Consider the following 14,910-nt stretch of genomic DNA (forward strand, 5'->3'; position numbering starts at 1 on the left):
GAAAAAGATGCAGAATAAGTAGACAATGTGCACTGTCTACTTATTTGCTAAATAAGTAGATACAGATCAGGAGACACCTGGCCTGCATCTCAAAATATAATTGTAAAGCTGAAGGTGTAGAGGAAGACATCCATATACAACTGTTTTTTCTAGACTGTCTTATTTTCCCATCAGTGTGGGATCCATTCACAATTTGTCCACCTCCAAGCCAGGAAAGTCAATGGATTTTTGTGTTTGATATGAAAACATTAAGATTACAGAACCCTGGAACATTTGAGTCAGTCTCCAAAGACCAAAATTTGTATGACAGTGGCTACATGCAAGAATATATTTTGCGTGTTGCAGGCTAAAAACCTCTTGTAGTGCTCTGCATCACATTTTATTTTATTCCATTAAGGGTGTCCTTCACAACCTTTGAGCTTCTGTATCTCCCAGCTTGTAGAGTAAGACTTTTTCTATTTATTTAAAGCTGAAATTCTCACATAACCGAATCACTCCCATCAACTCTTATGTCTCTTTTAGGGACAAAACCTTGGCCATAAGATCTGATGTGTCCTTACACACCAGGACACAAAAGTCCCCCTTCAAATTCCCTGTTGTTCTGTGAGGATGTACAGGCCAATTGTGATTCAAGAGCAAAAAGCCTGGCCCAACACAGAAACCAGCCAGCATGTCCACAGCTGCTGCATCTGTTGTCTTCTGTCTTCTAACATGTCTGACTGGTTTTTCAAATAAACATACCTTACCTTCAATTCACAGTCTTCATTTACTGCCAAGTTTCCAGGCTTTAGATCCTGCAACCAGATTTTAAATGAATGTTTTGAGGTTTTTTTTTTTTTATTTTACAGCAAGACAATAAAGTTCTGTTTTTGCTATCCTTCCTTCTTTCTTTCTGGTTTTATAGTTTTAATGTAACCATTTTGAACAGCAACAGATAAAATGATGTCATAACACAAATAATACAAAGAAGGATGCAACTTGCACATTTGGCCTTTTTCCACTATACTTCCCCTGCAAGAAAAATCAATTTTTTTTCCTGCTATAAGTCAGGAAAATGCTTGCCAGTGAAGGAATTCACTAATTTTTCTATGAGAGGGGTTTGGACATAAACTTGTTGCATTTAATATTAAGACCACAAGGTTAACAATTCACATATATAGTTCTGGACTCTACATGTTGCATATTAAAATATGCATTATAAAAATTCCTTACCCTGATAGACTTAGAAGTAGTAATGAAAGAATCAAACAAGATTTTACGTAAAACTCTATGCTCTTTTCTGTCGAAAAATCAATTTCCTAAGAAAGTCAACACAACTGCAACATGAAAGAAATATTCCCTTAAGTCTCTTAAGCCACCTTAGAGACTTCCAATGATCTTCCACAGTTGTAAAGTTTAGCAAAGGGAAGACTACTGGCAAGGACTAAGATGATATTGCAACATCAATGGCTCAGAAATACATTATTAGATATACATTTTCCTTCAGCTTTTTCAAACCTTTGTTTGATACACTTTAGCACAAGATCTTTAGAAGTATCTTCTCTCTGAACTTTTTAACAAGGGATCCACCTGTTTTATACAAAGATCTTTTAAGATCAGAGGGGCCTTGGAGAGAAACAATTTGGTGCAAAAAACCATAATGAAACCAAGAAGCTCAAGGGTCATCAAGAGAGACCTTAGAAGAAAACTAAGCAAGGGTAAGTTTAGACCACGATCCCAGCAGTTGCAAAAATAATAAATAAATAAAAATAATAAATAAATAATTAAATAATAAATAAATAAATATAATAAAAATATAAATATTTTACATTATTTTGTCAGTTGTGCATTTTCCATGTCCAGCTTAAAGCTGATACAATGTGCACTGTCTATGGTGCTCCTGACACTTTATTAAAAAAGGACAATTTCTACTGTTCTAACACAGTTTTGGGGGAAGAGATACTGCTTGGTACCACAAAGGCATCATTCAGAACTCCTTCTTCACAGTGCAGAAGTGATTTCAAGTGGACTTTATACAGAGAAGGGATTAAAAAAGAAACAAATGCTTAATTTCTCTCAGAAAAAAAACCCCAAAAAACCCTGAGGTTCTTAAGTCTCTATAACTTTGGGCAATTTTTTTCAGTTTCTACGGTTCCCCCAAAACTTTGAACACTAATAAAACATTTAAAGAAAACCTAAACATTGTGTTTAAAAGTTTAATCTTCATTTAAAAACTAACAAACAAACCCCCCCCCCCCCCCCCAACTCTTGTCTTTCTCAATTTAGACCTTATTTGCTCTTGTGGAGACTTACAACTCAGTTTCAAAAAGTAATCTAGGAAGCCCAAATCTAAGCTGTATTCAGTGCAACTTGAGTGCCAGCTTACACTGACACAGCCATGCCACCTTTTGTTCCCACTGAAGAAGAAATCAAAGGCACCAACAAACTGAGAAAACCTATAAACTGAATTTCAGGCCTATTTATAAGCATGCTTATACACAAACATCACTCACATTATCAAAATATAAACATCTTTCATGTTTTTCCACTTACCCTGTGAATTATGCCTGATGAGTGAATATACTGTAAAAAGAGAAAGTATTTTTTTAGTCAAGGTCTTGAGTTTAAAAGTGGCCTGGGGTAGGAGAGAAAATACTTTTACATGGTGCTAAAGTAAACTGAAATTAGAAAAAATTTATTTGTTGCACAGAAGACCCCTTTAGCTATGGTTTTAATGTTTATTTAATGCTCATTAGTATTTTGTCCTTTCCCGCTTAATAATGAGAAACCACTAATTCAGTTTGAGTACTGCAACTGATATATGTATATCAGAAAGAAACATGGTATTTTATACATCAGAAATGCTCTCCTACCATAGGTGTCTCTGGTGTGCCACCATAGTTTAGATTCATATGCTTCAGCAGCACTGGCTTTTAAGAGATCGTTAAGAATGGGATGAAGGCCAGTCAAGGTCTTATCTGAGAATTCTTGCTACATGCATCAGTATTTCCTCAATGGAAAATGGAAAGGTCAAGTTCAAAGACATTCTCTTTACTTGCATATTTTCATCACCCAGTCAGTGACCTATTTAAAGGCTCACAAAAGCCAAACTAGCAAACTGAACACCCAGGACTAGTTCTTTCAGCATGACACCTGACAAAATACAGATGTTCAAACCCATGACTGTCACCAAATGCTCCCCACTGTGGAACGCAGTTTCTCTCACCACTGAATGATACCCTAGAAGAGACTATTCTCATCACAGTCAATAAAGGGAACTTCTAGTAACTAGTTCAGATAAATGTATCTCTTGCAAAGATTGAAATGTAGAAAGCTGTTCTGAACTGAGGACATGGTTTCCAAGAGCAGCCTGGATGTGCTAATCCCTTCAGGGGTGGGGAACTGATCTGAAACCCCCACAGACCATACTAGTGATGCTAAAAAACACAAGAACAATAAAAGTATTTTAAAAAAAGACTTGAGGAAAGATGAAGAAGATGCAAATCCTCCAGCTTCACCTGAAGAATTTTCATTTTATTCCACTCTGAAGACTGGGACAAGTGGCAACAGAGTCACTAGGAACTAGCTGGCAGAGCCAGAGAGGACCAACCAAGAATAGTCAGCGTGACATCACAGAAATGCACAGAAGAAAGGAGCTTTGCAGGATAATTGCAAATCAGCCACAGCAATGACCATCTTCCCCAGCAGACCTCAGGATGGGCAATTAAGCTCACAAATGCAACAGTCCCTCTGCAAAAGGGTCCTCATAATCCAGCAGATGAGAAACACCAAGACAAAGAAAGCAAAGCTAGAGAACAAAAAACTTCTTCAGACAGAACCAATGTGCCTTTCAGTCTTAGATTTCTGAACTTAAAACACAACCCATACAACCTAAGCAGCACAAGATCTGCGCTTATGGTGCCAAGCTTTTAAAGCAGTGACTGAAAAAAACCTCTGACAGTTAGTCCTCTCCTACACCTGACCAGCCACACCAGATGTGGTCTCATAGGTTCTGAAAAGACAGATGGGGGGAAAAGCCCCCACTTCCTTTGACCCTGTGCCTACAACTTTACCAATCCAGCCCAGGCCATGGTAGGGCCCTGCTGCTGCAGGGTCACACTGCTGTGCCAGAGCCCAGGCCTGTCCTGGCAGCTGCAGTATACCAGCTCCTGCTGCAGATTACTTATAGATTGGGCAAGGTTTAACATCACCCATAGGAAATGCCAAAGCCTCTCACAGGATTTCCTGGGGCTGACACAAGACTTTGAGGGCACACGGCTGCTTCACAGAATGTTTGCTGTAAAACCACTACAGCAAACACAAAACTACAAAATGTTTTATCTGTTATGGATGTGCATGAAGTGAATTGGGACAGGAGGAGGAGGAAGTTTGTCAATTGTACATGGAGACCATATGCACTTTAAAAAAGAAAACAACAAACCCAAACCAGAAATGTAACTGTAAATAGCTAAACTCCCACTGAGTTAAGAAAAAGATGTCCTCTGTTATCACTATCTTGATCAAGGATATCACAATATCTACTTGCATTCTAAATTATTGCAATATCTTCTAACTGAAGCCTCTTGATTTTCCAGAACAGATGCTTAAAATATTCTATAGTTGGTTAGTGCTGCTAAGACTGTACGCAGTAAGGAAATAGCTGGCAGACCCAGTCATTTGGCACCTAAGAATGTGGAATGTAGAAACAGGAATTAAAAGGTCTGCACCCTTCAAAATTTCAGTTAAAGAAAATCTCACCTCTTTGGGGGGAAGAGTGTGATTTTGCTGTCATTCTCACCCCACTGAAGGTTTTATGAATGTTCACAGCACCAAAATCATGTTAACACTTTGGGGAAAGCTCCTATGTTTTCTGAACGCTCCTCTTAACATAACACTACTGAGATTACCTGAATTAGAAGTTATTCCTGATTGCAATGCACATATCAGCCTGTCTGTAAGCTGAAATACTGGTGCTGGGCTGCAATGTTCCTTTAACAATAGCAGTATTTTTTTAATTGCATTTCATAATCTCCTGGCAGGTAGCAACACTGGAACTGTGCCAGTCTTCATTCAGAAGGTTTTCTATTTCTGTTCAACAGGATTCTGAAATGGGATCCTGTTCTTACTGGTTCTCCTCATTAAATTATCCATCTATTGACAGATATTTCATTCTTAATGATTCAGAACAGAGTAATCATATCCTTCACAATGTTTCTACCACTTCACCTGAACCATAATTTATTCAAGAACCCAGTTAACACAAGTGAAGTTCCTTGGAGCACGGGAGCTCTACGCATTATCCTAAAGACAATTTTGATAGCATGCATAAATCCTGGAATGCAAACTTCAGATCATGCTAGGAAGTCATCCAACAATCACCTCAATTTTAAACATTCATTTCTTTCTATGTAATTGCTACACAAAATAAAAAGCTAATCAAAAGGGAATTAGCAAAGACTCGGGAGAATGTGTTCTAGGCAACATGCAAAATGAAAATGAGAAGCATCTTGGCGGGGAAGTAAAAACTGAAGAGGAAATGAGTCAGAGGGGGAAGGGAAAGCAGAGAAGCAGAAAAATCCAGCATAAATGTGAACAAAAGCCAGTAAATACAAATGAGAAAAGGAGAGAATCAGAGTAGTACATCTTACCATAAATATGGTAAGAGAAGTTTGAACAGGTGTTTGCATGGCCCAAGAGCTGTCTGTCCCTTCCCAAGCACTATGAATAAAGAGAGAGGACTGACAGCCACCTCCCCCAGACCTCTATGAACAGGAGCCCAGCTGGCATTCCTGCAGAACAGGGACCCAAGACTGAAAGCTCCAGTCTCTTTCCACCTACATATACAGACATTTATGTTTAGCTTGCCTTCTGTACTCTTTGACAATACACAGCTTTTCTGTCAAACAATAACAAAAAAGAAATTATGAAAGTCCTTCCAAGATGCAAGCTCACATGTAAGTAAAATTTAATACCAGACTAAGGCCCAACTAGGCAACAGGCAAAGGAGAGGTAAGCTATTGTTTTTTAAGTGGTGTCACATCACATTGAATTACAAGGCTCACCAAAGAAAGAAAATTAATATTTCATTCTCTGTAGAAAAAAGACAGTAAAATGATAAGAACTGACAAAAAAGAACTGTACAGACTTGCAGAGCAATGGCTGAAGATAAAAATCTTCATGAACTCAGTCTTGACCTCAATTTATACAGGTTTTTTAAAATCAAGGCTGTTGAGCCCTTTGTCTACAACTAATCCAGAACCAGCCTACAGACAGAATGTAGAAATGAAGCCTGCAAGGAAGCAACAGTGGGGGGGCTTAGCAAAAATCTCCCTTATCCCTTCACAGTACATCAGTCACACAGTTCTCCCTTACACAGGTTTAACTGTCACATGTAAACAGGTTGTTACAGATAACATATGCAATGTGACAAAAATGATGAACAGCCTTCTTGCCTTTGACCAGACATAAATACAGATACCATAAAGTTCTTATATACTTTACGAAGGACAAATGCATATCGCACGTTACATCTTTAACACCAAAAAAAACCCCTCAGAACTGACTCCATCAAAGTTAAAAGGTGAAAAACAAAGTCATCATACAAAGGAGAGGGTAAGCTTGAGAAGCTGAATGAGTTTTACCACAAAGATCTACAGTGGCATTCTCCCTCTTCCCAGGTATTGCAAGCATTTTTCCCTTATAATGCCTCTACTGAGTTCTAGCTAAATGTATGTTTGTTCCCGATGCCCCACCAAAAAAGCATCCAAATAAACACAGATGGGCTGTCTTTAACCCAGATACAGTAGACCTTAAAAAGTACAAGACTTTCATGAAAAACTTGGCTAACCCTTTCTTAAACAGCTAATTTACTGATATCTGTAAAAGAATAAACAAATTACTGACTCATTTTCTTTCTTGTCTGCATGTTAGCAACACTGCTTTCAGCTTAACATATTTCCTAGCACAGACAGGGCTACAAGAATGTGCCTCAAACACTGGACTATTCCTATTTCTTAAAAATATTTTCAGCTAGGTGTATACTTTTGTCTGAAATGGTTCAATGAGAATCCAAAATTTAATGGAACAGATACAGTAAAGACTGTTCTCCAGAGTTTGCTGTGTAATAAGAAATGACAAAACAGTCTAGTAGCGAAATAATATTTTATTTCCTGCTGGTAATTTTGAGGTACATACAGTTTTACTCTCAAAAACATGGGGTAAGAAACTATTCAGGTAAACCACTTCTTACAGAACATTTATCACAGTTACTATCTCAGCATCCCTGCTGGTAGCTGTTGCCATGTAACTGCTTTTATTTTTATGCTCCTCCCACAGGACACAGTCCTTCTTGAACTCTTTCAACTTCTTTACACAGGATGCAGTCCTTCAGGAGTGGACTGCTGCAGTGTGGGTCCCCCAAGGGCCACAGGTCTCATCACTAAACCTGCCAGGGGCCTGCTCCAGCACTGGCTTTCCATGGGCTGCAGCCTCATTTAGGCCACATCCCTGGGCCCCAGCATGGGGGAGCCATGGCTGCTGTCTGGATATCTGCTCTGTCATGGTCCTCCATGGGTTGCAGAGGAGCAATCTGTGCCACCATGGTCTCCATGGCCTGCAGGGAAATCTCTACTCCAGCACCTGTAGCATCTTCTCCCCCTCTATCCTCACTGACCATGGTGCCTGCAGGGCTGCTTCACATTTTTTCACTCCCCTCTCACAGCTGATGCCAACATTTTTTTACCCCTCCTTAAATGTATTGCCACAGATATGCCATGAATATTGCTGTTGGGTCAGCTTTAGCCAACAGTGGGTCTGCTTTGCAGCCAGCTGGAACTTTGTTCAACATGGAAGCAGTTCCTGGTGTCTTCTCACAGCAGCCGCCCCTGCAGCCTTCACTAACAAACAAAAACAAACAAACCTTGCCACAAACCTGCCCAATATATCCTCATAAATTCCTGCTCTGTTTTCTTCCCATGTATGTCAACCACACCCAGTTGCTCCACATTTGTCTTCCACATTTACTGATCCAACAGACTTCAGCATCAGCCTTTGGAGCCACAAGTTCTGCTCTGCTGGCCATTGTCATAGAGTGTCTGTCACTAGGCCCAAAATGTTTCTAAGCCATTTCACCAGAATTAAATTAATTATTCATCCTTTCCACTACACTCAACCTAAGCTAATTCTTTACAGTTCACATATTGCTTGCCTGTAAAGTCAGCAGAAATACAGTTTTTCATCCCTGGTGAATAGAATGTCTCTCCCAGAAATTTGCTTCCCAGACAGTTACCTGCTGGAACTTAAACAGACCACTCCACTTTACACAGTCCTTAAGACAACACTTATTAGGACATGGCTTTGTGACTAGGGAGCTAATTACAGAACTGAAATCATAACTCCACATTCAGAATCCAGGTTAGAGGTGAATTTCCTCCAGTTTAAATCAAACCATTTTCCCCAAACCTGGCTTTAGTTTACCTGACTTGAGCCCCTACATTTGTAAAATGGGAATTGTAGCACTTAAATGCACAACTGTAGAACACAAAAGATAATGACTTAGCACATGTAAAAGGCTATGTGAGCAAAAATCTAAAATAAAATAAGAACACAAAATCCAGGATAGGGTCAAAGAGAAATCAATAATGCAGGACTCAACAAGAAAATGTATTTATTACATTTTGTGATGGGAGTAAAACAATTTACTTGCCCTTCTGTATCTGTTAAGTGCTGAGGGACAACAGAATCGTGGTTATGCTGTTCCTGATGTCATTGTCCAGGCACAGCATGCTGTGCTGCTATTTAATTATTTTTTAATAGTGTTTGGCAATGCAAGTATAGATCTGGATGAATCCACATCCTGATGGAAGTGCCAGACATTCCTGTATCAAAATCAGGTCTATATTTCCACTGCACAAGCAAACCCCTACACTGACTTCACTTATCTGTCTGTACAAGCACAGAGGAAAGTTCTGTCCATACATTGTGGGGTTACAGGACCATAAAACCAAAACTGTACAGTGCCAGCAGCAGCCAAGGAATGACACACAATTTAAGACAGTGCCATTCCATAGCCTCCTTATGTCTCCAGAGCAGCAAAGAGAATTCAACAGCCTTTACTGCAGGAGAGCCTGGATAAAACCTGACACCTAGGTAAAGGGTTTTCTTCTCTTGGAATTGTGTCACCAAAAGAAAAAAGTAGTATACCCAAAAAGTAAACACAGTAATTTAAGAACTGTAGTACTAATATGGACCAAGAATCATTTTCACATCATATTAACATAGGTTATAGATAAAACCAGTGAGCTTAAGGAATATCTTCTTTTTGTGTTGTAAGACCATGAACTTCAATATGCTCAGTCCAATTTTTAAAAGCCAAACAGCAGAAAAAAGGAGTAGCAAAATTAAACAGTATTTAGCAAAAGATGAGGAAGAAACACATGCAAAGTATATGACAGCTAATACATTTAGAATCATTCTTGTGAGAGTTAGTAAAATTCAAGATTATGTTTTTATGTTATTTGCTATAGCTGTAAGCTCTGCAGTCCACATAGTACAGTATCTAAGAGATAAAACAAAGATGAATATAAACATAATTTCTGAGAAGGAATGGAGGATTAACAGTCAGGCTTACTACGTGAAAAGACAAAGAAAATCATGAACAAGACCAACAACTAACTTATACATGGCATTTGGTTATACTTTTTATTTAAGAAAATGATATATCAAAATCATTATTCTTCCCAAGACTTACTGGAAGAGCTTCAAGATGAAGCTTTCCTACACAGTTCAAAGCTAGACAAATCTGCATGGGCCATTACAGTCTTTTATGAGTGTTTTTCTATCTTCATAGTGTAAAACATCAGCACACAATAAACAGACACTAGTTAAGTCAAGATCAAGGAAAGGTGACAGGAGACAAGAACTCCTAGGGAAACCAAAACATAAAAAAGCATACACGAGATAGAAGCAGAGTCAGATCACCCTGCAGGAATGTGGAGATACTGCCCAAGTGTGCAGAGATGGAATCTGGAAAGGCAAAGCCCTCTTGTCCTGAATCTGGTAAGAGACACAAAGGTCAACAGGAAGGACTTCTACATGTAAACTGGGAGCAAAAACAAAACTAGGGAGAACACAGCCAACTGCACCAGGGGCATGAAAAAGCCAAGGTACTCAACGCTTCTTTTAATCCATCATTACTGGTACTATTTGCCATATCATAGGTCCCTGAAACTGCTGGAAAAGTCTGGACCAAGGAAGACTTAACCCTCAATGGTGGAGGATCAAACAAGGAATATCTGAACAAACACAAAATTACAGCCTGATGGGATGCACTCATGAATTCTAAGAGAAGCTGGCCAATGTCATCAGGAGTCCACTTAAAAGTATGTGAAAGGTCATGGTGATCAGGAGATGTTCCTTATGATTGCAAGAAAGCAAATATTGCTCATGTCTTCAAAAGGGTATTGAAGAAGAGGATCAAAGAAGGTCAGTCAGCTGCACCTCACTCCCTGGGAATGTGATAAGCAAGTAATTCTGGAAACCATTTCCAAAAATTACAAGGACAAAGAACTGATTGGCAGTAATCAACATGGATTTACAGAAGAAAATCATGCTTGACAGCCTGCTAGCCCTCTATGATAAGACAACTGGACTGGTGGATGACAGGAGGGCAGACAGTGTTGTTTACCTTGTCTCTTGTAAGGCTTTTGAAGCTCTCATAACACCCTGAGAGACAGTGGAAGTAGGAGTAAGATTAATGGACAGTGACTGAGCTGCCTGGATCAACGTTGACTGAACTTTGATCAAGCAGCTGTGATCAGTGGCAGGAAGTCCAGCTGGAGGCCCATCACCAGCAGTGTCCCCCTTAGGGATGGTACTGAAGTCAGATCTGTTTATCATTTTCATTACTGACCTGGATGATGAGACAGAGGGCTCCCTCAGCAACTCAGCAAATGATGCAGAACTGACAATAATGTTAACACACCAGATGATTGTGCTGCCATTTAGTGAGACCTCCACAAACTAAGGAAATGGGCTGACAGGAACCCATCAAAGTTCACAAAATCCTGGGAGGGAATAATGTCATGCACCAGACAAGGCTGGAGATTGACCAGCTTGGCAGAAAAGGACCTGTGCCCTTGCACCAAAGCCAACCAAAAGCCTCATGTATTGGGCAGAGGATTGCCAGCACCTTGAAGATGATCCTTAACCTTTTCTCAGCTCTCATGAGACACACATGGAGTGCTGTGCTCAGCTATGGGCTTCTCAGTTTAAGAGAGATACTGAAGCAAAGCCAGTGAAGCTTAATGATGATGACTATGGGACTGGAGCACCTTATGTAAGACAAGAAACTGAGAGAGACAGGATTCTTCAGCTATAAAATTATACTTTCTATAATAAATTAATATAATAATTTTAATTTAGTATATAATTTTTACTATACTAGGTGAGATAAATTTTATCCTGCTATTAAATTATAAGTACTTATAGTTCTCCATAACAGTTTACTGGGAAAAAAGACTGTGAAATCAAAATAGTAGTACAACTGGCAAACCTTTAAGCCTTTCAACATCTGATATACCAGGAACTGGATTCGATCTTCAGTTAATTTCTCATGCTTCATTATCTTACTTAAGTCTGTTCCCATAAATGGCATGACGAGGTAGCTTAAAAGAAAACAAAAAAAAAAAAAAAAAAAAAGAAAGAAAACCAAACAGATTACCTTGATTAACTTTGTTATGTAAAGCATTATTGTATGTTATAGTTCAATTACAATATTTAATTATAGATCATTCCATTTACCAAACAATTCATCCTCCCACCCTCCAAGCCTATCTGTTTTTATCTGATTGTCTTAAAGAGGTATTACCCAGTTTATCACTATTTATGGAAATTTGCTAGTTATCAGAACTAGCTTAGAAAGAAACTAACCAAAGCCTCATGATATTTCAAAGACAGCTTTGAAAAAAAAAAACTAAGACATTCATGCAAGGCAATGTATCTCACAGTCATGACTGAGCAGCACAGCCACAGAACTAGCAAAATCTGGAGGATGATTTTAGGGTCTCATTTAAAACACAGTGCTTCAATGCTCATCATGTACATGTGCACTCTATTACATAAGTTGTGTAAAATGCTAGCACAATAGACAATATGGACAACATTTATTTTGGCTCAACAATCAATATGAACACATGCTCCATGTTTTCTGTACTTCATTTTGTACATTTTTCTGTAGATAGCTTTCTTTGTTAACATATAAATACACAAGGTTGTTTAGGAAACATAGATACACCAAATGAAATCCAGAACAGTTCTACTAACACAGGAAACCTACATTAAACCCTAAAGGATTTCTGGGCACTGTGTCTCTAGCAACTCTAATTCAGCAGAATTGTAGCAGTAAACAAGTAAAACAGCAGACATGTTAAACACCTTGTGTTTGAGATGCCACCAAAGGTCAGGGAGATGTGGCAGAAACAACCTGTATCAGGTGCTGTTTGGACCCTGACTGGGAAAAAAATAATGGGACACAACAGACCACAATGCAGATAAACACCAAAAAATTCAGCAGCACAAGCACTTTTAACTGATCCTTGAATTTGGATGGATCCCACTGAGATATGCCACATAGTGGGGGTAACTTTCATCCAACCTACTGGACTGGGTTAAGAATTGTCCTACCATTTGAGCAAACTGGGCCTTAGGGTAAGAAATCACTATTTGTAAGGTGGATTAGGGAATTCACTAAACTGCCATTTATTAAGGGCTGAAAGACAGGAAACTGGATCCAATGACAATCTGAGAACTCCAGCCCACCAAAGCTGCATGTAAGAGTTATATTAAGATGAAACTCAGGAAAAAAGGTCCATGAAGCAACAATTTTGAAATTCTCTATTTAAAAAGCAACAACCTTTCATCCCGCATAAGCAACAATGCTCTGCTCCAAAAATTAACAACTTTGAACTTACAAGTCATTAAACTTCTCCAGTGTTACATCTGGTGTGAACACATCCAAAATTCCAATGACCTAAAAAAAAAAAAAAAAAGAAAAAAGTAGAAAAAAATTAATGGCTGATTTGACACAATAAAGCCTAAATCACCTAATAAGTGAAAAAATATAATCCAAAACATATTGAGACATTAGCTACAGGCATAAACATGGCAGAAAGAATACCTAAAGTAGTGACAGGATTTGTTATGTGTTAGATTTTATAACTCAGATGACAGTTTTACCCTGTGACAAAAAAATATAAGAAGTACCTACTGGAACTAAAAGTTCAGAGGCTAACAATTTTATGTTAAGAGGAGACAGTATTTTATCACTTTAAATACTGACATGCTGATAATAAAGTAGAAAAATCAGTCTATAATATGAAGCACTTGTAAGTGCTCTCCACCTAGCTGGGCCTGCTGCCTATCAATGAAGTGCACTTTAAACATCTTCAAATTTCAGTAACAGGGTAATTTAGGTACATAGACTACAATAGCTTCCTGGAAGTACAATGAAGAAATCAGAATGAAACTGTTTGTATTGAGAAAAAATTATCAAGAACTTTATATGATTTACTATGGCTTATACCTCAGGTTCTCCAAAGAGTTTTTTTTTGTTAAACAAAAGCATGCTATCACTGAACAGACAAATAATAATCTAGTAAAATGGATTTTCCACCACAGCTTTTCCTATTAGTATAGGTTTTGGGAGAACTACACAAACTGACTGGGTGCACTACACTAAATATCAATGCTTCTTTCAAGACCACTGAACACCAGAAAATTAAATACACAGAACTCAATGCTCAAAAAGAAGTAGCTGCAGTGATCTAAAGCCAGATTTTAGATGCTGCATAATCCAGGCAGTGCCTAAATAACACAGGCTTTTAGAGCTGCTTCTTTTCTACCTCTGCTGCTAATTCATGACCATTTCTGTCTGTTCAGAGGAAGACTCCCAAGCCTCAGAGTGCTTGTGGTGTTTCCCAGGTGCAGGTTGCTATGTCACAGAATCACAAAATATTCTGAGCTGGAAGGAACCCACACAGATCACTGAGTACAACTCTTAGGTGAAATGGCCTGTGTGGGGACTGAACCCACAACTTTGCTGCTCTATCCTAGGGTGACGTTATGATGCTTGTATCCCCATTCATGTGTTCTGTTTATGCTGGCTATTATGTTCTGTGCCTTTGAGACTGGCTCTGAAGAGTGAAAGTTTTGTTTGGGTGTTCTTATCAGCCTGGTGGGACACAGAGATGGGCAGTACTTAGTGCTGCTTTTGCTTTTTTGCTTTTGCTTTTTGCTTCACTCTCTCTCTCTCGCTCTTGCTTCTGCTTTGCTTCTGCTTGCTTTTGCTCCTGCTCATTAGCTAGGTTAGCTAAACAGTCCAAATTTCTTCCTGGACTGTTTCTCCTTTCCTTTTTTGCGACCATCTCGAACCTGCTCCAGACTGGGACCTGGGAACACCGAGAGTTTGCACCTTGTGGCTGCAGCAGCTGCCCCAGCACCAGAGGGACTGAGAACAGAGCGACCACCCCCGAGAGAGACTTTCTGAATTTGTCAGCTTTGTCAGAGCGGTGTCATCTGGTATTGTTCATTCTGTGTGCTGGGGGTGCTGTGCCTGTTAAATAAACAGGTTCTTTCCACTCCTCTCCGAGGAATTCTTCCCGAACCGGCTGGAGGGAGGGGCCGTGTGGGTTTGCTTTCTAGAGGGGCCCCCCTTGGAGATTCTCTACCAAATTTGCCCTAAACCAGGACATGCTCTTAGCAACATGAGGCTATGCAGGACTTTGCCAGAAGCAAGCTAAAAGACTAATAAGCTTTATAACCTTGTTCAACCCTATCTTTGTGGCCATACAGACATTATGTCATACACAAAGAACTGTCATCCAAATCAGACATCTTCTTAAAAAAGTAAAAATAAAGAGAAGCATGAGCAGAAAT

General features: G+C 39.1%; 1 protein-coding gene across 5 annotated transcripts in view; it reads right to left on the reverse strand.

Annotated features, from left to right (window-relative positions):
• Positions 1-14,910, reverse strand: part of MAPK12 (mitogen-activated protein kinase 12) — a 33,956-nt gene that overhangs the window by 9,620 nt on the left and 9,426 nt on the right. For 4 of the 5 annotated variants that reach the window (XM_036400817.2, XM_036400815.2, XM_036400816.1 and 1 more), the window contains exons 3-6: positions 12,948-13,006; positions 11,531-11,642; positions 2,533-2,562; positions 747-794 (exon numbers count right to left, since the gene is read on the reverse strand). In XM_036400817.2, coding sequence (XP_036256710.1) covers positions 747-794; positions 2,533-2,562; positions 11,531-11,642; positions 12,948-13,006 — 249 coding nt within the window. Of the gene's footprint in view, positions 1-746; positions 795-2,365; positions 2,443-2,528; positions 2,563-11,530; positions 11,643-12,947; positions 13,007-14,910 lie in introns of all 5 variants that reach the window. The other variant, XM_036400818.2, reaches the window with a different exon arrangement.

Source organism: Molothrus ater, chromosome 5, assembly GCF_012460135.2.
Source record: "Molothrus ater isolate BHLD 08-10-18 breed brown headed cowbird chromosome 5, BPBGC_Mater_1.1, whole genome shotgun sequence".
Lineage (NCBI taxonomy): Eukaryota > Metazoa > Chordata > Aves > Passeriformes > Icteridae > Molothrus > Molothrus ater.